Here is a 21,928-nt window from a genome sequence, read left to right on the forward strand (position 1 = left end):
TATTTTCAGATATGAACATGAAAGGTTAAAAACTGAAAGGCAAACCCAAACCAAACACTGTCTGCTATTTTGATATTAATTAAAAACAGGGTCAAACTCCTGAGCAACATACGAAAGCAAACAGAACACGGAGTGGCAAAGAGAGACTTGTTAACACAGGAAGAATGTAATATGCCAGAGTAATAGGAAAAATCATCAATGGAGAAGATACCAGAGAGAACATTATGTTATAAAAGCCTGTCCATATTCTTCAACAGGTCAATGATACATATATTTTTAAATGACTTAAGAGACTTAAGAGACATAACCACCAAATGCGATCTGTGAACCGTGCAGAAGCCTTTGTCCAAACAAATTATTATAAAAAGACATTTTTGGGACAATTAATAAGTTTCAAATAGGAAAATAAATATTAGATGATTTTGAGGAATTGTCAATTTTGTTAGGTGTGATAATAGTGTGGTTATGTAAAAATGTTCTTAGTTTTTAAAAATGTATACTTAGGTATTTAGGGACAAAATACCATAATGCCTGAATTTATTATAAAATATTTTCTCAAAAAAGGCAAATTGTTAATAACAAATATAGGTGATGCATACATGGGAAGTTCATTAAACAATTCTCTTTTCTTTACAGAAAAAAGACTAAGTTGCCATAGGAAAAAGTCTAGTCACTGTGACAATTCTTATTCAAAAACTCTGTGGATGACCAAAGTGACAGACTAAAGTCAGAGTTTTAAGAGTACTAGCACATTTTTGGTTTTTCTTCATTACATTCCACAGCCTATTAATAGTTCCACTAATTTTTTTGTTTGTTTTAGAGACAGGGTCTTGCTCTGTCACCTAGACTGGAGTGCAGTGGGATGATCACAGCTCACTGCAGGCTGGAACTCCTGGACTCAAGCCTAGTTCCACTATTCCCAGCCTAGTTCCACTATTTAACATATGTTTTATTTTCCACTGCTAGCTGTTTACAGTCTTCTACCTTGTTAGATGATAAGCTTCTTGAGAACTGACACAGTATGTTACTGACTTTTGGTACACGGAAGAATGCTATATATCAAAAAGGAAACTGGTAGAATTGATTTTGAATGTAGCTTGTACTTAGCACCCATGAAGAAAATAAAGCATCTCTAAACAGCAATTTTTCTCCCTTCACAACTAGAAACTAATGTAATAGGCATAACATAGTATAGGTATGTTTGTACATAACGACGAATTCCTTAAGCTTCTTAAGAGTGAAGCATAAAACATCTGTATTATCAACTACACCAGAGGTGCAGTGTAGTCTGGGGATTCCTGGGAGTCAGAGACCCTTTCAAGGAATCTGGGAAGTACAAGTCACTTTCATAATAATATTATTAATAAGATGTTATTTATCTATTTTACTCTTCTTCTCTCATGATTGAACAGTGGGGATTTTTAGATGACTTGTGATATAATTCTTCTGAAGGCTAATAGAGTATGTGTTTGCGTAGTCTTGTGTGAGTGAACGGGCACCACTTTATCTTGCCCTTTTGATTCTTATGTACCTGCTGTTCTGTCATTTCAGAATCTGAAGGATGCAAGTAGGATAAAAAGCAAATCAAAGTTCCTTGCTATTAAGGTTACTCCAAATATGATCTTGGACAGAAAGTATACAGTGAGTAAACTTTCAGACTTTCAAGTAATGAAATTTTGGCTTTCCCCCTAAGACATGAATTGAAAAACTTAGGGAAAGAGTGAAAGACAGATCAAGAGTGACTGGGGCTGACTAAATGACATTTTTCTGAAGATACTCTCCCAGTATAATTGCGAATTCTTTGGGGAACACTGCTTCATTTAATGACATATTGGGAATGAAAAACAAACAAGAAATGAATATTGAAATGAATTAACATAAAAATACTTCTGCTTAGGGTTTCTACCATCCTTAGAATCATCTCTCCTACTCTCGCCAGCCCCTTAGAATAAGAATATCAACTGTTTTGGAAATCTGAAAATTTTGTTGAGTTGTTTTCTAAACCCTGAATAATTTGTTAGATAACTGCAGGTTAGACCACTATGGGTGGTCTTGGCCACAGCACATTGTCACATTTTCCTGAAAAAAAATTTAAAATTCTACTAATTGGTAAATATCCTATGAAAGTTTAGATTATTTTTTCACATCTTAATTTATAAAGTACTCCTTATAAAATAGATAATCATAATGCCTTTGAACAAAGTCTAATAATTTCTATAAATCATTACCTTAGATAACAGCTTGTCAAATAAGCTATCCATTATCGCTACAAGCTTAGCTGATATTTCAGCTATGTGATCATGGTAGTCCTGCAATGAGAAATGATATTGTATTTTTAAGTCCCTGGGACACATTTAAAAAACACTTAACAATTAAGGATCTAAACTTATGAAACTCCAATAGAAAATATATGAAAAAGTACCTTAGTGATATGATCAAAATGCCTAAGCATGCTATATTGCTTAGGTGGTAGTCGAGCTTCAAAATGAGCCCGGATCACAGGAATGTAGTGCACAATTAACTGCAAACATCGTGAAGAAAGAGCTGAAGGTCCAGGGAGTGGATATATAATGGAGAGATTTTAAAAAAAGACATTAGTTGATTTTAATTACAAATCAAATCAAATAAAAAACATTACTTATAAAGATCCAGTTTATTTCATAAATGAAGAGCACTATGGCAGAAGGCAACATATTTCATTTTAATAATTTGATACTGAATAATGTAACGAACATGCTGCTTTCACAAAGGACTCAAGTTGTATTATCAGTATCACAATAACAAGACAACTGATTCTCTTCTGACATTCGATACCTTTCACCCCCAAATACTTTATACACATTACATCTTAATATTTTCTAGAGTGGTGTAACAGAGTGGTGTAACTTCCAAGTAACTTACACTTGGAGGCGAAATGCATCGTAACCTTTTCCCCACGGTTAGTGTTTTCAGTGATGAGTATACATAAAAGAGTAAGTAGCATTTATTTTTAGAGTAATGCCACTTTGGTTAGAGCCATGAAAACATCAGGTATAAAAAAACATGATGAGTACAGTGACATCACTGTCAACACTTCAGCAAATGAATTAAATGCAAGAATCCATACCCAAATTTTTTGTAGTTATCGTTTTTAGTCCAACAACTTGCAGTGCACCAGCTCCAAGAACTAACTGGCAACTTCTTGAATTGAAGTACTAACAAAAGAAGGAGAAAAAAAACCCAAATTTATTAAAAACCATTCTTTATATCCTGGCAATGTGCTGTTATAAAAATACATCCCCCTTTCCTCTCATTCAATGGCCAAATGAATTATCTAGTAGAAGCAATTAGTATCTATTTATTTAATGAAAAATAAATGAGAAGGGGAGATTCTAAATGATAATATTTACTCATAAGAAACAGTTGAAAAACTCTAAAAAGCAGTTCGCAGAAATTAATCTTCAATTTGCATTTACAAAACAAATTCGGTTTCAGTCATTCTTGTTGGGAAGTTCTATTTTCAAAAGTTATAAAAATCTTTCTCCACTAAAACATGACAACTCAAGTCAGAACAGAATTAATAGATTAGAGGCTTGAAAAAAATAATAAAGCCTTTCCTCTGTACTGGTAGTTTAAAATATTTCAATATGAAATGGCTGAATAAAATCATCACATTTTCATTTTATATCACTTGTTCTGAAAGAATGATGCAAGAAAAATCTCTAACCTTAGTGAGGTGAATTTTGTAAAGTTCAGTGAATTCCTTCCATGCACATTTGAAGCCAGTCCAGGTTTTTTGACCTAAGTGGCCTCAGTCATATTCAGCACCTAACAAACAAATCATCTCCTGTCTCCAATGTCATTAACAACTCTATGGGTGAATGAGGATCACTAACTATGGAGTAAGAAGGAAGCAAGCAGCCTGTTTCCAACAACATGTTGTGATTCAACCACAATCAAATGTTAAAAAACTAACGTCTTAAAGATAACTTGACCTTGAAATGTCTTTGAGTTAAAAGATTAGTCACACCCTAATGTATTAATTCTTCAAACAATTTTTCCATAATGAAGTCATACACACCTTCAATAAATCTGACAGACGAGTAAGCATGTCAGTAGTAACAGATGGGATGTTATCCACACACTGGCAATATTCAAGGATAATTCTTATTAACAGCAATACGGTTCTACAAGAAAAGAAAAATGGCCCAATAGGAAATCAAAACAAGAAAAATAAAAAAGATTTGGCATATAAAAATCAAATTACTTAATGGCACAAAGGATCTCTGAGAATATAATGATCTTGGTAACTGTTAAAGTATGTATTTTACCTAGTAGTATGGCAGGTTCTTGACTAACACAAGACAAGAGAGGTGTCTAGAATGCAAAATTTAAAGAGGCACTTACTCTGTGCAATTGCAGGATCAGCTTGCACAACACTTAGAATGAGTGGCTCCTTAAATTCTGCACAACAGGCATAACACTCTCTGTATGGCATTCTTATTAAAGGAGTCGCTTCAATAAGACAGGTATTGCAACCCTTAGCCAATTCAGAAACATTGACAAAAAGCCTATTCAGTGTTTCTGATTACCAACATAGTAGGTCCCCCATCATAACTAATGAATTGATGAAGAAAACCGAATCCAGATTTTCTTAGTGAGATGAAAAAAAAAAACTATAATGCTTCTAAGGAAAACATATCTCCTAAGAATTTTATTGGTGGGTCACAAAAGGTTCTCTGGCCGGGTGCAGTGGCTCACACCTGTAATCCCAGCACTTCGGGAGGCCGAGGTGGACGGATCACTGGAGGTCGGGAGTTCGAGACCAGCCTGACAATGAGAAACCCCGTCTCTATTAAAAATTCCAAATTAGCCTGGCGTGGTGCCGCACATCTGTAATCCCAGCTACTCAGAAGGCTGAAGCAGGAAAATCACTTGAACCTGGGAGGCAGAGGTTGCAGTGAGCTGACATCACGCCATGGCACTCCAGCCTGGGCAACAAGAGCGAAGCTCCGTCTCAAAAAAAAAAAGAAGTTCTCCAAAGATGATAAAGTTATCACTTCCATATTAGGACAAATCACACATTGAAAAGACACACTACTGGGAGGTTAAATAAGATTGAAATTAAGGAGAAAGCCATTCATCATAGGATATCTAAGTTCTATGAGATGCTCAGAAATGAGATCTATGTAAAATAAGGATTTATAAAAGCCTGAAGGATATCAGGAACTAATGATTCAAGAAAGATGGTGTCTAGCCTTTATTACAGCTTGTCAGACCATATATGCATACTGGTCTCTATGCTTATTTCTTGCAGAGTCTGCCTCACTGAGCATGAGTCCCTTACTTATCTTTTGTAATTGTCTCTCAGATATTATAATAGTTCTCCTTTAGCCAGGGATTTCAGTTTTTTGTCAACCGACTCTTTGCCTAAAAAACCAAAAGCAAGATGGCCAGAGGGGACCATTTCCATCAAGCAAGTGAAGAGCAACCAGATAACCAGTAGTTAAGGAGGGAAATCATAATTAGATTGAAGGGATGGGATTACAGGAGGACTGAAGAAAGTTTTCTCTACCAGAAATAGGGAAGGACTCTAGAAAAGAAATGAATGGAGGCTTTAGTTTAGAATGTGTGGACTTCAGGTATCTGAATACAGATTCAGAAACAGGATTAATTCTATAAATACTTTTTGAGTGCTTATTATCGTGCCAAGAAAAATAAAAATGGTAAGACCTGATCTCCACCTCTGAGGAATTCAGAGCCAAATTAGAAAACATACACATAAATAAATAATTCAATTATACTATGGTAAGTGCCATAATTGAGGGATATAGAATTACATTCTTCCTGGAGGGGGTGGCCATTTCAAAAAACGCTTACACAGTGACAAGAACTAAAGAAGAAAAGTGAAAAAGAATGTTGGTGTAGATACTGGGAGTTAGACCTAGATTCTAATTCTGACTCCATTTGGGTCACCTGAACCACTTAATCTTCTAAGCTTCTTCTCATAGTGTAGAAAGGAAATAATAATCCCCAATATCTTTATTTTACAATGTAGTTGTAAAGATCAAATGAGATCACATATATATGAAAACACTTAAGCTGTGAAGTACTGTTAAAGAATATTAAGATATACTTTAATTACCAATTTAATAAAAGACATAGTACTCAACAAAAAATGATGGAATTTGTATGCTTCTTAGTTAACTTGAATTTGAGATACTTTTATTGGTAAAAGATCTAGTGAATCAAATGATGCCAATGAAAATAACTACCAACAACTATCAACTTATTAGGTGCTAGACCTGTGCTAAATGCTTTACACGAATTACTTAATTTTCACAATAATTCTGTATATAGTACTATTTTCCACACTGTGTGGATTCCAGAGTCCACAACTTAAAACTACTATGCTATGGTACACTCTAAGAAAGCAATGGAAGAAAAGATAGAAAGAGCCTGGGATAGTAATAATATCAGGGATCCACTACAATTACTCTTGGGTTGTCTAGATTTCTTGTTATATGAGAAAAATCAAGCCTTTTGTGTCAAGCCAGTGTAGTCCTTAATAATGTATGCTACAGAATAGAGAAGATAAAGAAATCCATAAAGTTTCCTTTAAGTTCTTCGTAGGATTTAAAATTGTTAATTGAAATTTAACATTGTTAAAATTGTGAATCCAAAATTTCCAATTCACTTCAAGGGAGAACTAGAAGACTTGTGTTTTAAATAGTTGACTCAACAACTAAAGAAAAATGTGTCACTCACCCAACAACTGCATACTGTTGTCCCTCAACAATAAGAACTTCAGCTGGTTTCCTTTCTTCTGTGGCTAGAGAGTAGAGCAAATAAACAAGAGAGACAAGAGTACCAGATGAAACAAAATAATGGAGAAAAAGCTGAAGAAGATAGTTCCTGTTTAAGGCCTAAAACTATCTCATTTCTGAAAATAAACATCTACTTCCTGGGAAACTATCTGACACATAGTAAATAAAGGATACTGGAAGTTGGAGAGATTTGGATTTGAGTACCAGTACTACCAATTACTGGATACGAGACTTCGGGGCAATTATTTAACCTCTTTTGAGTATCACTACCTGAATCTATTAAATGTGGACAACAGTATCTTTCAGGGTTGTTGTTAATGGTAGAAATAATTATTATGAATTGCCTATCCCTTAGGACTGGCACAAGGTAAATGATCAGCAAATAGTTTTTTAAAAGTTACTAGGTTTGGAAAGGCAGAACTAGCATTTAAATTGGTTGTCTTTACTATTATCATTATTGAATACAAGTTAATTTCTAAATTTGATGGAAAGATATGTATTTAATTTTTAACACTTCAACCCAGAAGTTATTTTCAGCATGTGATATTTCTTTAAACAAAATTCAGCATATTGAGGTGAAAAGAACAGTGGACTTGATTGTATCCTGGATAAGCCAAATTGATTAGATCACCATAGGCAACTCATTATGCTTCCCTAAGCTTCAAGGCCCTATGGGATTTATATATACATTTGAATATTTGAGAGCTATATATATTCCAATCACAATTTACTACATATGTCAGGTGTATATTTCTTGAGGGTAAGGACTGTGTCTTCATCACTTCTCTATATTACAGAGAAGTGGCATAGCATAGTAGAAAAGAGAAATGGCCCTAAAGTCAGTCTGCCCGGACTAGAATCCCAGCTCTACCACTTCCTAGCTATGTAAACTTAGGCAAGTTGCTTAACCTCTTTATGCCTTAGTTTCTAAATTTGTAAAATAGGAATACTAATAATGTCTAGCTCACGGACCTGTAAATGAGATAACACCTGTAAAATACTTAGAACAAAACAGTGTAAGTAAATACTCAAATAATATTAGCTGCTATCCATTAACCTTCATTTCTCCAATGCCTACCTGAGAGGCTAGTAACCCAATTAATATATCATGGATAAATAGATAATAATCCAGGATCCTTAACTTGAAAAGAACTAGTAAAATGTTAATGGACTTCTAATAGCATACATCTATGCTATTCAGAGAGGAAAAAAAAGACTGAGAAGAAAGTATGTAAGAGAAACGTCCTACCATCAATATCCTCCAAAGAAGTGAAAATAAATAGTTCATGTTTCACACAAAATACACGATTAATTCAATTATTCCACATTTACGATTTTAATTCAGAAATCACTCTGTTTGCTTAACAATGGAATCAAAAGACCATGAGCTGTTCAGGGACAGAAAATATATCCTAGTCATCTAGCACACCACCTCACATAGAGAGAAGTCAATTAAATATAGATTGAAAGACTAGATGAGTGAGAAGTCTTACAATTTTAAACTAGTGATTTAGAATGGTCAGAGTGTTTTATTTTTCCATCAGCTCTTGCTAGTTGAATGCTTTAGTTGTGCCAGTATCATACAGTTAGAAAACTCTACCACCCAACGCTATTACCTATTAAAAACTGTCATATGACAAAAATTTACCTAATTTCTTCAATTCTTCTCTCTGCCCTATATCAACTAATCTGTTTTATACTTGTCCTTAACCCTCTTCCCCTTGTCACAGGGGCAGATGTAGTAGTCTTTCTCTTAAACTCTGGATTCGACTCCATGCACCTTGCCCCATAAATCACCCTCCCTCTCTAACTTCTTTAGCTATTATTTCATCACTCACTTTTCCTTCACAACCAAATCTGTTGAAAAAGTAGTCTATACTTGTCTACCCTTCCTCACTTTTCCAGTTACTAAGCACTGAACTGCAATTTGACTATCACTCCACTGAATTACTGAGATTGCAAATGATCTATGTATCAAACTAATGGTTACTGTTTGTATTTTACTCAAGTCTTTCTCTTGTAGTCTAGTTGCATTTTGTGCAACTGTGAAGTATACAATTTAAAAATATTTCTGTGTAGAAATGTAAAACTTTGATTAAATGCATAAAATTTGAAATAGTGCAACTACCTCCTCTATTAGAAATACTCAAGAATTTCATAATTGTAAATCTTATAGGATTATTGTAAATAAATTTAATTATTATCACACGATGACTCCACCTGAACTAGTGTACAAAAGTATTTCCCAGCTATCTCTTCCACATGAAAACTCAACTGGTATTCGATACCAGTGACAACTCTCTCATCATTTTACTTATATGTTCTAGATTTCTCCCTACCTCTGTGGTTCTTCCTTTTTTGTCCCCTTCATGGTTTTCTTTCTTTACGTTTGGACTTTTGCTATCGTGTAACTACATTACTTAGGATTGCTTATATATTTTCTGGTTTTGTTCATTAGACTTAGCCTCTTTAAAGCAGAATTATAGCTGTTATCTCTGTCTCAACTCCGTCTCAATATAGGACACAAAGTAGAAGCTAACTAGTGCTTACTCAATATATGTATATAAACAATATGGTATAGTAGCTAAGAACATAGCTATGAAATTACATAAAGCTGGTTTCAAATCCCAATTCATCATTTGTATAAAAATTCCTTAACCCTTCTGAGCCTCAAGGTTCCTCACTGTTACACAAAGTAACAATAGTACCTGTATCACAGATCGTTGTGAGAATGAACTGGAGTAATGCATGTAAAGAACATGGTTCAGTGTCTGGCATATGGTTATAACACACAATAAATATTTGAAATCATTATTATAAATTACCACAGATTTCCTGTCAAGTATTTACTAAGCTGGAAATATTGGTTCTAGCTTTGAAATAGGCACTGTCAATTAAAGAAATATTAAGCATTAATACAAAATGAATAAACAATATAAAATTGAAAGAGAATGTGTGAAGGAATACACATACTTCCTGATTTTTTTTCAGGTAAAGCAATCTTCCCATCTGATATAGAATCAACAAGATCCTGAAATTCTGCAGGAACATCTGCTTGCTTCCAGCGCTCATTGTCTAAGAGGAGGCTAGTCCACAGTAAAGAGAAAAGAAGGTAAACTTTAACATTTCAATACCATCTTCCTTGGTTTAAAAGAAAAGGAAGAAGAGCTGAGTGAGAACATAAGACTTAAAAAGTGCTGAACACTTTAATAAACTGGAATCATTCATAAGCAGGACCAATACTTAGAAAATAGTTCTCTTTTTATATCTCAGCCTAAACAAAAAGAATGATGAAACAATTTACTTAACTTTGAGTGGCAAAAAAAGTCAACTTACTGAGGATCTTCCTGATAAGTATTTTAATAGAAGTAAGCATTCTAACTCAGCTTTGAAAAGCCAAGAAATGTGATTTTAATTCCACAATCTGCCTTTAATTAAAAAAACCTTTATCAGGCATTTTCACTGGCCAATTAAGTTTACTCTTTTAAATATAACTGTGTTTCACAAAGAAAAATGAAAAAAACAAAGAACAGAACAGACATGGTGATGATACCTGAGCTTGGTTTTTCTCTCTTCATGAAACCTATTTACAAACTTATTAGCTTGGCTCTGAAGTGCTCCAAGTAACGACATGCTTTTTCTTCCACAGATCTGTTCGGTGTCTAAAATGAATGTTTCCATTAATCTAGAAAGTGTTATGAATTCCATGGAATTTAGCTTCTCAAGAAAACCATCCTAAATTTTAATACAAAAATCATGAGAGTTAGTGTAACACCAAATTGACTAAGGTTTAACAATAATTATAATATATTTTTATTTTAATAATATTTCCCAATACTTTAGACCCAGAAATTGAGCATGAAATGCTTAAGAGGTCCAAATTTGATTCTGATCCCTTTATAACTAATATAGTAGTTCAAATGAATTTAGATCATACTATAAAATTTTCACAATGTTGGAGTTTTATTATAAACTTGTTTAACTACATATATTTAGGTATACATATATACATATACATATATATGTAAAACAACATTAATTTCAAATTAGTTATTAACATATATTTCAAAATAAGTCATTTAATCATTTATCTGAAAATACTGCTTTAATAATTCCTAATAATTCCTTTTATTTAGAGTATTTTATATCTCAACATCTCCCTAGTAGACCACAGTGGTAACACTGACTAGGTCATTACATTACATCAAATGTTAAAAATATAATATACAGTATGGGGAACACAGGAGGCAAAGACATAATTCCAGATCTTCAAAATTATTATGTATAAAATATAAAATATATAAAGCTTTATGAAAATAACTACCTTTGCTCTTGACATGAGAAATTTGACAGCTCGATCATGGCATATATCTGAGGCACTATATAATAATTCCTGGATATTATTTGCCAGCTTTCCTAGCTCTGAGTCAGTTAATTTCATATCTTCACTAACCCTGAAAATGATAAAATAAGATTTAGTCCAGGAAAGTTGTAAACATAGTATTCTCCATAGGTGACCTATCAATAAAAAGGATGAAAAAGCTATAAAATTCACATTTGAAGAAAATTTCTATGATGTACCAAATATCTTACAGTTTTTACAGTGAAATATTACTTAAACATGCTCAGATAATACAACTATATCTAGCTATTGTTTGTTTTGAGACATGGTCTTGCTCTGTCACCCAGGCTGGAGTGCAGTGGTACATTCAGAGCTTACTGAAACCCCAAACTCCTAGTCTCAAGCGAACCCCCTACCTCAGCCTCCCAAGTAGCTAGGACTACAGGTGTGCACTACCACACCTGGCTAATCTTTTTAGAAATTTTTTTGTAGAGACAGAGTATTGCTACAATGCCCAGGGTGGTCTCAAATATCCCTGGCCTCAAGCAATCCTCGGCCTCCCAAAGTGCTAGGCTTACAAGTGTGAGCCACTGTGCCCAACCACAAATGTATTTTATCATAACCTTAAATAAGAATTTTCATTCTCCACTGTAGTATTTTTAACACTTAGTTCAGACTTCGATTGGAAAGTCTGCAGAAACCATAGCAAAATTAAATTTTTAGATTAGGTACAAGGTAGTAGCTATGTCAGAGGACAGTTGTGCATAGGCACTTAGGATGATACAGTGGCAGCAAAAGAGGGAAGGAATGTTATTTCATGACAAACAGACTCTCTATTTACTTATAATTATGAATGAGTATAAATATTCAGTTCAACTGAACTAATATTTACTAAGCATTTACTGTGCTTAAGTGCTAGGCACTAGACGGAATATAACAGGTTGCTGCTTTCAAGGAACGTAAACTCAAAGAGGAGTATTTGTAAGACATAATGTACCTTTTTTCAATTTTGAGGGGAAATGTAAAACTTTCTGTTTTTAAACATTTTCCCCCAGGGGCATATATAAAGACCAATGATTCCATGCCATCAGTTCAGTTTAGTATTACCATGAGCCAAGTTAAGTACCTTAACATCATTTTTCTCTCTTTCAGTTGAATTAAAATACTTTTCAAAGATACTACAAAGAGACTGGTGTATACTGCTTTGAGGTAAACTACCATTCTAATTGGTTATGGTATTAAAGAAGGTTATTACCTGCTATCCTTCAAAATCATAGTATCACCAAATTTGTTTACTAATGCTTCAAAATAACAGAGGAATTAATATTCTTAAAGGACTCTCAGAAACATTATCTTGTTTGGTTCTCACACTCTGAGGTAGGTAGATAAATAACTACCTATGGAGGAGAACACTGAATCTTAGAAAGTTGAAGTGACCTAGAGATAGAACTAGAACCCAGAATCAGTCTACTTCTAATCGAGTAAGCTTCCTCTGCTCTGACATTTATTTCTACATAAACAGTCTAGCAGTATTTCAAAACAGAATACCTGCAAAATTCTTGCTTAAATTTCAAAGTCAACTTTACTATTGAAGTAAATTTTTAATTCCTGAAAGATTACTTACAATTTCCCCCATGTAACAGAATGATAAATGAATTTGAAACTCTTGACAATATGCTACCAATTCACAAAAATATAAACAGGAAATAGCAAATAAAAACAACTTAAGTCCTTAAAAAAAAAAAATAGAGTGAATTAATCCAAAAAGCCACAAAGTTGGTTTTTAAAAATCATTTCATTCATTGTAATTCTGCTTTTAAAAAGATTTTTTGGGGCCCGGGCACAGTGGCTCACACCTGTAATCCCAGCACTTTGTGAGACCGAGACCATCCTGGCTAACACATGGTGAAACCCCATCTATACTAAAAATACAAAAAAATGAGCCGGGCATGGTGGGCGCCTGCAGTCCCAGCTACTTGGGAGGCTGAGGCAGGAGAATGGCATGAACCCCGGGGGCGGAGCTTGCAGTGAGCCGATATCGCGCCACTGCACTCCAGCCTGGGCGAAGGAGAGAGGAAAAAAAAAGGAAAAAAAAAAAAGATTTGTTATTTTTTAACTTCAGTTAGATCTCTAACTTTCACATCAATAGGAAAAAAGCAAACAAACTCAAACATAATCCTGCAATTCTACTTCTGGGTATACATCCAAAATAACTGAAAGTAAGATCTCTAGGATTTATATGTACACTCAAGTTCATAACAGCACTATTCAAAATAGCTAGGACATAGAAGCAACCCAAGTGTCAACTAATGGATGAAGAGATAAACAAAATGTGATATACACATATACATCTTGTATGTATGTATCACATACATGTGAACGGAATATTATTCAGCCTTAAAGGGGAAGGAAATTTTGATATATGTTACAACATGGATGAAACTTGAGGACATTATGCTCTGCAACTCTAATTTTTTCCATTGTTTTTCTTTTCCTATTTCCTGCCTAGAAAAGTATTTCCTATTTTGTGCCCATATTTGCATTGCATTAAACTTACAAAATTGCAGGTTATTTTGAAGTAAGAAAATAGGGAAAATCTACCACTAACAAAGTTAAAACGTCAGATGTATTTTTGCATGTTCTATATCAGTGATTCAATTATATACTGCAAAAACACTTGCTACAGGAATAGTCAGAGCCCTTGTATGAAAGAACTAGTTAGACTCACACATATAAATATACTCAATTCATTGCCCCTTTGGGTTGGGTAGTTCCCAGACATTTACTACATTGGGTAGTTCCCAGAAAGAACCATCTGCAGAACCTATGCTTCATGCTGTAGGAGGATGTGATTGGGGAAAGCCAGAGAAGGTTCAATGTATAAAGTGAGCCACAGTGGAGGTAGGAGGGGAAGAATAAAAACTGTGAGACTGCATCCAGTTTAAAAGGACCTCAAATGGTGTGGCAGAAAGCTAATTATCTTTCAGTATCTGTTTTCTCTTTTGCCACAATGACAGCTCTAGCTGGGCAAATAGTCCACAAGCTAAAGACTTATTTCTCAAGCTTCCCTTATAGCTAGACATAGTCACATAATTATGCTGGCCACTAGGATGTGAGTGGAAGTAGTAAGTGCCAATTCTGGATTGTGCTTGTTTTTAAAAAGAAAGAAAAAAATATAAACAAATATATGTGAAGGTAACAGAGAACTAACAAATCTAAAATGTATATGGATTTGTAAAAGACCAAGAAGAGTTGAGGCAATCCTAAAGAAGAAAAAGTAGGAGAAATTACTCTCCCAGATATTAATATGGATTAAAAATCTACAGTTGCTGGGTATGTGATTCATGCCTAGCACTCTGGGAGGTTGACACAGGAGGATCACTTGAGGCCAGGAGTGACCAGCCTGGGCAACATAGTAAGACCCAATCTCTACAAACAAATTATTTAAGAAAACAAAAGCTATAGTAACATTAACTATGACAATTTTACTTAATGGTACTGGTGTAAAGACAGAAAAATGAATGAAATAGAGTACAGAAACAGATATGCCTATCTGAATATTTGATTTACGGCAAGAGTGACATTATAGAGCAGTAGGAAAGACAGCCTTTTCAATAAATGGTGCAAGGTCAAAAACATATCCATATGGGAAAAAAATCTTAACCCTCATACTAAACATAAAAATCAATTCTAGATGGACTGTAGGTCTTAATGTGAAAAAGACAGTAACAAAGTTTCTAGACAGTAACCAAAAAATATCTTCAAGTCTTTAAAGTAGGGAAAGATTTCTTAAATAGGACACAAAGAAGCATAAATCATAAAGGAAAGTAATGAATCATAGAATTATATTAACAACTTCTGTTCACCAAAAAACCCAGTAAGAGTGAAAAGTCAATATAGAAAGTGGGAGAAGATATCTGCAATATGGACAACTGGCAAAAGATTTGTGCTGACATAACATAAAGAACCTTCATAAATCAATACAAACCAACAGAAAAATGGGTAAAGGCCTTGAATAGGCACTTCATAGAAGAGGATATCCCAGCAGCCAATGAATGTATGAAAAGGTGCTCTCCTATCAATCATCAGGGAAATAAAATGACTACACTTGCGACATACCCAACAAAACGGCTAACATGTAAAAAAGACAGGTAATATCAAGAGTGAAGGAAGATGTGGAGTGACACAAACTGTTCCACACTTCTGAGGGGAGCGTAAGTGAGTACAATCACTTTGAGAAATTGTTGGCGTTAGCTAAATTAACCATTCACATACTGCGTTTCCAGGTATATATTCAACAGAAATGCTTGTAACATGTGCATCAAAGGTATCTAGAAGAATGTTCATGACAATCCAAAATGAAAACCCAAATCTTATCAAAAGTAAAATACATATATACATTGTAGTGTATCATAAAATGGATTATTTGTACAGAAAAAATAAAATCACTGCTACATGGAACAACCTGGATAGATATCACAACTGTAATGCTGAACGAAAGAAATCAGAGACAAAAGAGCAAATATATGATTCCATTAAGTTTAAAAACTGGAAAAACCAATTGTTTTAATGGTTTCCTATGGGAAGGAGTAGCATAGTATTACAGTGGCAAGAGGGGCTTCTGAAGAGCTGGTAAAGTTATATTTCTTGAGGTGGGTGACAATTACACCAACAAATTCACCTTGTGCTAGTTAATTGAGCTGAGCACTTTATAATTGCTACATCTTCCCATATGTGCCTTATGTTCCAAACAGATCATGAAAGGGCTGAGAGGAAGATGAATACAAATGATACTTGAAGCTGGAAGGTGGGCTTAGTTCTACCCAAATTACATGGCTGTTGTTAAAATGTTTAAAAAGCAAAACAAAGTAAGCAAGGTATCAGCCCTTTGTCCTCTCCTTCCTGCTGCTAGGGATGAAAATGAAATGCTAAAAGCTAGAACAGCCACCTTAGACACAGATGGAAACTACACACTGAGAATGGTAGAACTGTCTTCTCGGCTGACGATCTCCTACCTCTGAAATGTTACATGAAATATAAATATAAATATATAAATATATAAAAATAAATTTTACATTGTTTAAGTTACAGAGTTTTTACCTCTCTTTTTATAGCAGTTTTAGACTGCACCCTAACTAGTAAATGTGAAAATATTAGCCTGCACACAGAAGAAACTTTATTAAGTTTCTTATTTATTAAGTAAACTTTATTAAGTAAGCTCAGGGTTTGGTTTGTTTGTACTGAAGAGCAGTGTTATAGCTGACTTTATGTTGTTACTGTGACCTTTATAAGCTCCAGGACCATAAGTTGATTTATATAAAGTACTGAGTTGACCGGTCACTTCCAAGATGGCTGAATAGGAACAGCTCCGGTCTACAGCTGTGAGCAAGATCAATGCAGAAGATGGGTGATTTCTGCATTTCCAACTGAGGTACCTGGTTCATCTCATTGGGACTGGCTGGACAGTGGGTGCGGCCCACAGAGGCTGAGCTGAAGCAGGGCAGGGCATTGCTTCACCCGGGAAGTGCAAGGGGTCGAGGGATTTCCCTTTCCTAGTCAAGAGAAGATGTGAGTGACTGTACCTGGAAAAGTGGTACACTCCTTCCCAAATACTGTGCTTTTCCCATGGTCTTTGCAACCAGCAGACCTGGAGATCCCTTCCCGTGCCTGGCTCAGTGGGTCCCACACCCACAGAGCCTTGCTCACTGGTAGCACAGGAGATTGAGATTGACTTGGGACATGGGAGCTTGGTGGGTGAAGGGGCGTCTGCCATTGCTGAGGCTTGAGTAGGCAGTTCTATGCTCATAGTGTAAACAAAGCAGCAGGGAAGCTGGAACTGGGTGGAGCCCACCGCAGCTCAGCAACACCTACTGCCTCTCTGGATTCCACCCCTCTGGGGAGGGCATAGCTGAACAAAAGGCAGCAGACAGCTTCTCCAGACTTCAATGTTCCTGCCTGAGAGCTCTGAAGAGAGCAGTGGTTCTCCCAGCACAGCGTTCAAGCTCTGATAATGGACAGACTGCCTCCTCAAGTGGATCCCTGACCTCCGTGTAGCCTGACTGGGAAACACCTCCCAGTAGGGGCCGACAGACACCTCAAACAGGCAGGTGCCCCTCTGGAATAAAGCTTCCAAAGGAAGGATCAGGCAGCAATATTTGCTGTTCTGCAGCCTCTGTTGGTGATTCCCAAGCAAACAGGGTCTGGAGTGGACCTCAAGCAAACTCCAACAGACCTGCAGTTGAGGGACGTGACTGCTAGAAAGAAAATTAACAAACAAAGGAATAGCATCAACATCAACAAAAAGGACATCCACACCAAAATCCCATCGATAAGTCACCAACCTCAAAGACCAAAGGCAGATAAAACCAAAAAGATGGGGAGAAACCAGAGCAGAAAAGCTGAAAACTCCAAAAACCAGAATACCTCTTCTCCTCCAAAGGAACACAACTCCTCGCCAACAAGGGAACAAAACTGGATGGAGAATGAGTTTGACGAGCTGAGAGAAGCAGGTTTCAGAAGGTCAGTAGTAACAAACTTCTCCAAGCTAAAGGAGCATGTTCTAGCCCATCACGAGAAAGCTAAAAACCTTGAAAAAAGATTAGATGAATGGCTAACTAGAATAACCAGTCTAGAGAAGAGCTTAAATGACCTGATGGAGCTGAAAACCACAGTATGAAAACTTTGTGAGGCATACACAAGCTTCAATAGCCGATTCGATCAAGCAGAAGAAAAGATATCAGTGACTGAAGACCAAGTTAGTGAAATAAAGTGAGAAGACAAGACTAGAGAAAAAAGAGTGAAAAGAAATGAACAAAGCCTCCAAGAAATATGGGACTATGTGAAAAGACCAAATCTACGCTTCACTGGTGTACCTGAAAGTGACAGGGAGAGTAGAATCAAGTTAGAAAACACTCTTCAGGATATTATCCAGGAGAACTTCCCCAACCTAACAAGGCAGGCCAACATTCACATTCAGGAAATAGAGAACAACCACAAAGATACTTCTTGAGAAAAGAAACTCCAAGACACATAATTGTCGGATTAACCAAGGTTGAAAGGAAGGAAAAAATGTTAAGGGCAGCCAGAGAAAAAGATCAGGTTACCCACGAAGAGAAGCCCATCAGACTAACAGCAGATCTCTCTGCAGAAATCCTACAAACCAGAAGAGAGTGGGGGCCAAGATTCATCATTCTTAAAGAATTTTCAACCCAGAATTTCATATCTAGCCAATAAGCTTCATAAGTGAAGGAGAAATAAAATCCTTTACAGATAAGCAAATGCTGAGAGATTTTGTCACCACCAGGCCTGCCTTACAAGAGCTCCTGAAGTAAGCACTAAACATGGATAGGAACAACTGGTACCAGCCACTGCAAAAACATGCCAAATTGTAAAGACCTTTGATGCTAGGAAGAAACTGCATCAATTAACGGGCAAAATAACCAGCTAGCATCATAATCAAATCAGGATCAAATTCACACATAACAATATTAACCTTAAATGTAAATGGGCTAATGCCCCAATTAAAAGACACAGACTGGCAAATTGGATAAAGAGTACTACATTGATGTGCTACATTCAGGAGACCCATCTCACATGCAAAGATACACATAGGCTCAAAATAAAAGGATGGAGGAAGATCTACCAAGCAAATGGAAAGCAAACAAACAAACAAACAAACAAAAACAGCAGGGGGGTTGCAATCCTGGTCTCTGATAAAACAGACTTTAAACCAACAAAAATCAAAAGAGACAAAGAGAAAGCCATTATATAATGGTAAATGGATCAATTCAACAAGAAGAACTGACTATCCTAAATACATATGCATCCAATACAGGAACATCCAGATTCATAAAGCAAGTCCTTAGAGACCTACAAAGATACTTAGACTCCCACACAATAATAATGGGAGACGTTAATACCACTGTCAACATCAGACAGATCAACACGACAGAAAATTAACAAGGATATCCAGAACTTGAACTCAGCTCTGGACCAAACAGACCTAACAGACATCTACAGAAGTCTCCACCCAAACTCAACAGAATATATATTCTTCTCAGCACCATATCGCACTTATTCCAAAATTGACCACATAGTTGGAAGTAAAGCACTCCTCAGCAAATGTAAAAGAATAGATATTATAACAAACTGTTTCTCAGACCACAGTTCAATCAAACTAGAATTCAGGATTAAGAAACAATCAAAACTGCTCAACTACATGGAAACTGAACAACCTGCTCCTGAATGACTACTGGATACATAACAAAATGAAGGCAGAAATAAAGATGTTCTTTGAAACCAATGAGAACAAAGATACAACATACCAGAATCTCTGGGACACATTTAAAGCAGTGTGTAGAGGAAATTCATAGCACTAAATGCCCACAAGACAAAGCAGGAAAGATCTAAAATTGACACCTTAACATCACTATTAAAAGAACTAGAGAAGCAAGAGGAAACACATTCAAAAGCTAGCAGAAGGCAAGAAATAACTAAGATCAGAGCAGAACTGAAGGAGATAGAGACACAAAAAAACCCTTCAAAAAATCCATGAATCCAGGAGCTGGTTTTTGGAAAAGATCAACAAAACTGATAGACTGCTAGCAAGATTAATAAAGAAGAAAAGAGAAAAGAATCAAATAAATGCAATAAAAAATGATAAAGGGGATATCACCACCGACCCCACAGAAATACAAACTACCATCAGAGAATACTATAAACACCTCTACGCAAATAAACAAGAAAACCTAGAAGAAACTGATAAATTCCTGGACACATACACTCTCCCAAGACTAAACCAGGAAGAAGTTGAATCCCTGATTAGACCAATAACAGGCTCTGAAAATGAAGCAATAGTTAGTAGCCTACCAACAAAAAAAAGGCCAGGATCAGACGGATTCACAGCTGAATTCTACCAGACATACAAGGAAGAGCTGGTACCATTCCTTTTGAAACTATTCCAATCAATAGAAATAGAGGGAATCCTCCCTAACTCATTTGATGAGGCCAGCATCATCCTGATACCAAAGCCTGGCAGAGACACAACAAAAAAAAAGAGAATATTAGACCAATATCCCTGATGAACATCAATGCAAAAATCCTCAATAAAATACTGGCAAACCGAATCCAGCAGCACATCAAAAAGCTTATCCTCCATGATCAATTGGGCTTCATCCCTGGGATGCAAGGATGGTTCAACATACACAAATCAATAAACGTAATCCAGCATATAAACAGAACCAGAGACAAAAACCACATGATTATCTCAATAGAAGCAGAAAAGGCCTTTGACAAAATTCAACAGCTCTTCATGCTAAAAACGCTCAATAAATTTGGTATTGATGGAACGTATCTAAAAATAATAAGTGCTATTTATGACAAACCCACAGGCAATATCATAATGAGTGGATTAAAACTGGAAGCATTCCCTTTGAAAACTGGCACAAGGCAGGGATGCCCTCTCTCACCACTCATATTCAACATAGTGTTGGAAGTTCTGGCTACGGCAATCAGGCAGGAGAAAGAAATAAAGGGTATTCAATTAGGAAAAGAGGAAGTCAAATTGTCCCTGTTTGCAGATGACATGATTGTATATTTAGAAAACCCCATCGTCTCAGCCCCAAATCTCCTTAAGCTGATAAGAAACTTCAGCAAAGTCTCAGGATACAAAATCAATGAGCAAAAATCACAAGCATTCTTATATACCAGTAACAAACAGAGAGCCAAATCATGAGTGAACTCACATTCACAAGTGCTTCAAAGAGAATAAAATACCTAGGAATCCAACTTACAAGGGATGTAAAGGACTTCTTCAAGTAGAAATACAAACCACTGCTCAATGAAATAAAAGAGGACACAAACAAATGGAAGAACATTCCATGCTTACAGATAGGAAGAATCAATATTGTGAAAATGGCCATACTGCCCAAGGTAATCTATAGATTCAATGCCATCCCCATTAAGCTACCAATGAGTTTCTTCACAGAATTGGAAAAAAATACTTTAAAGTTCATATGGAACCAAAAAAAAGCCTGCATTGCCAAGACAATCCTAAGCCAAAAGAACAAAGCTGGAGGCATCATGCTACCTGACTTCAAACTACACTATAAGGCTACAGTAACCAAAACAGCATGGTACTGGTACCAAAACAGAGATATAGACCAATAGAACAGAACAGAGCCCTCAGAAATAATACCACACATCTACAACCATATGTTCTTTGACAAACCTGACAAAAACTAGAAATGGGGAAAGGACTCCCTATTTAATAAATGGTGCCAGGAAAACTGACTAGCCATAAGTAGAAAGCTGAAACTGGATCCCTCCCTTACACTTTATATAAAAATTAATTCAAGATGGAATAGAGATTTAAATGTTAGACCTAAAACTATAAAAATCCTAGAAGAAAACCTAGGCAATACCATTCAGGACATAGGCATGGGCAAGGACTTCATGACTAAAACACCAAAATAAATGGCAACAAAAGCCAAAATTGACAAATGGCATCTAATTAAACTAAAGAGCTCCTGCACAGTGAAAGAAACTACCATCAGAGTGAACAGGCAACCTACAGAATGGGAGAAAACTTTTGCAATCTACCCATCTGACAAAGGGCTAATATCCTGAACCTACAAAGAACTCAAACAAATTTACAAGAAAAAAACAACCCCATCAAAAAGTGGGCAAAGGATATGAACAGACACTTCTCAAAAGAAGACATTTATGCAGCCAACAGACACATGAAAAAATGCTCATCATCACTGGCCATCAGAGAAATGCA

At 35.8% G+C, this 21,928-nt stretch overlaps 1 protein-coding gene and 1 long non-coding RNA gene across 10 annotated transcripts in view; one reads left to right on the forward strand and one right to left on the reverse strand.

Annotated features, from left to right (window-relative positions):
• The window catches only part of LOC105465135 (VPS54 subunit of GARP complex), a 132,025-nt gene that overhangs the window by 25,208 nt on the left and 84,889 nt on the right, over window positions 1-21,928 (reverse strand). For 3 of the 4 annotated variants that reach the window (XM_011713405.3, XM_011713404.3, XM_011713406.3), the window contains 8 exons: window positions 11,131-11,260; window positions 10,360-10,541; window positions 9,780-9,892; window positions 6,748-6,811; window positions 4,061-4,166; window positions 3,107-3,194; window positions 2,423-2,544; window positions 2,229-2,309 (listed from right to left, as the gene is read on the reverse strand). In XM_011713405.3, the coding sequence (XP_011711707.1) occupies window positions 2,229-2,309; window positions 2,423-2,544; window positions 3,107-3,194; window positions 4,061-4,166; window positions 6,748-6,811; window positions 9,780-9,892; window positions 10,360-10,541; window positions 11,131-11,260 (886 nt within the window). Of the gene's footprint in view, window positions 1-2,228; window positions 2,310-2,422; window positions 2,545-3,106; window positions 3,195-3,246; window positions 3,808-4,060; window positions 4,167-6,747; window positions 6,812-9,779; window positions 9,893-10,359; window positions 10,542-11,130; window positions 11,261-21,928 lie in introns of those variants that run through there. The other variant, XM_071076804.1, reaches the window with a different exon arrangement.
• LOC112423713 (uncharacterized) overlaps window positions 1-21,928 on the forward strand; it is a 78,821-nt gene that overhangs the window by 10,422 nt on the left and 46,471 nt on the right. For 4 of the 6 annotated variants that reach the window (XR_011611807.1, XR_011611808.1, XR_011611805.1 and 1 more), the window contains 3 exons: window positions 1,552-1,641; window positions 9,798-9,918; window positions 12,301-12,357. This is a non-coding gene — a long non-coding RNA (uncharacterized lncRNA). The remainder of the gene's footprint in view (window positions 1-1,551; window positions 1,642-9,797; window positions 9,919-12,300; window positions 12,358-21,928) is intronic. The other 2 variants (XR_011611809.1, XR_011611810.1) reach the window with 1 other exon arrangement.

This window comes from Macaca nemestrina, chromosome 13, assembly GCF_043159975.1.
Source record: "Macaca nemestrina isolate mMacNem1 chromosome 13, mMacNem.hap1, whole genome shotgun sequence".
Lineage (NCBI taxonomy): Eukaryota > Metazoa > Chordata > Mammalia > Primates > Cercopithecidae > Macaca > Macaca nemestrina.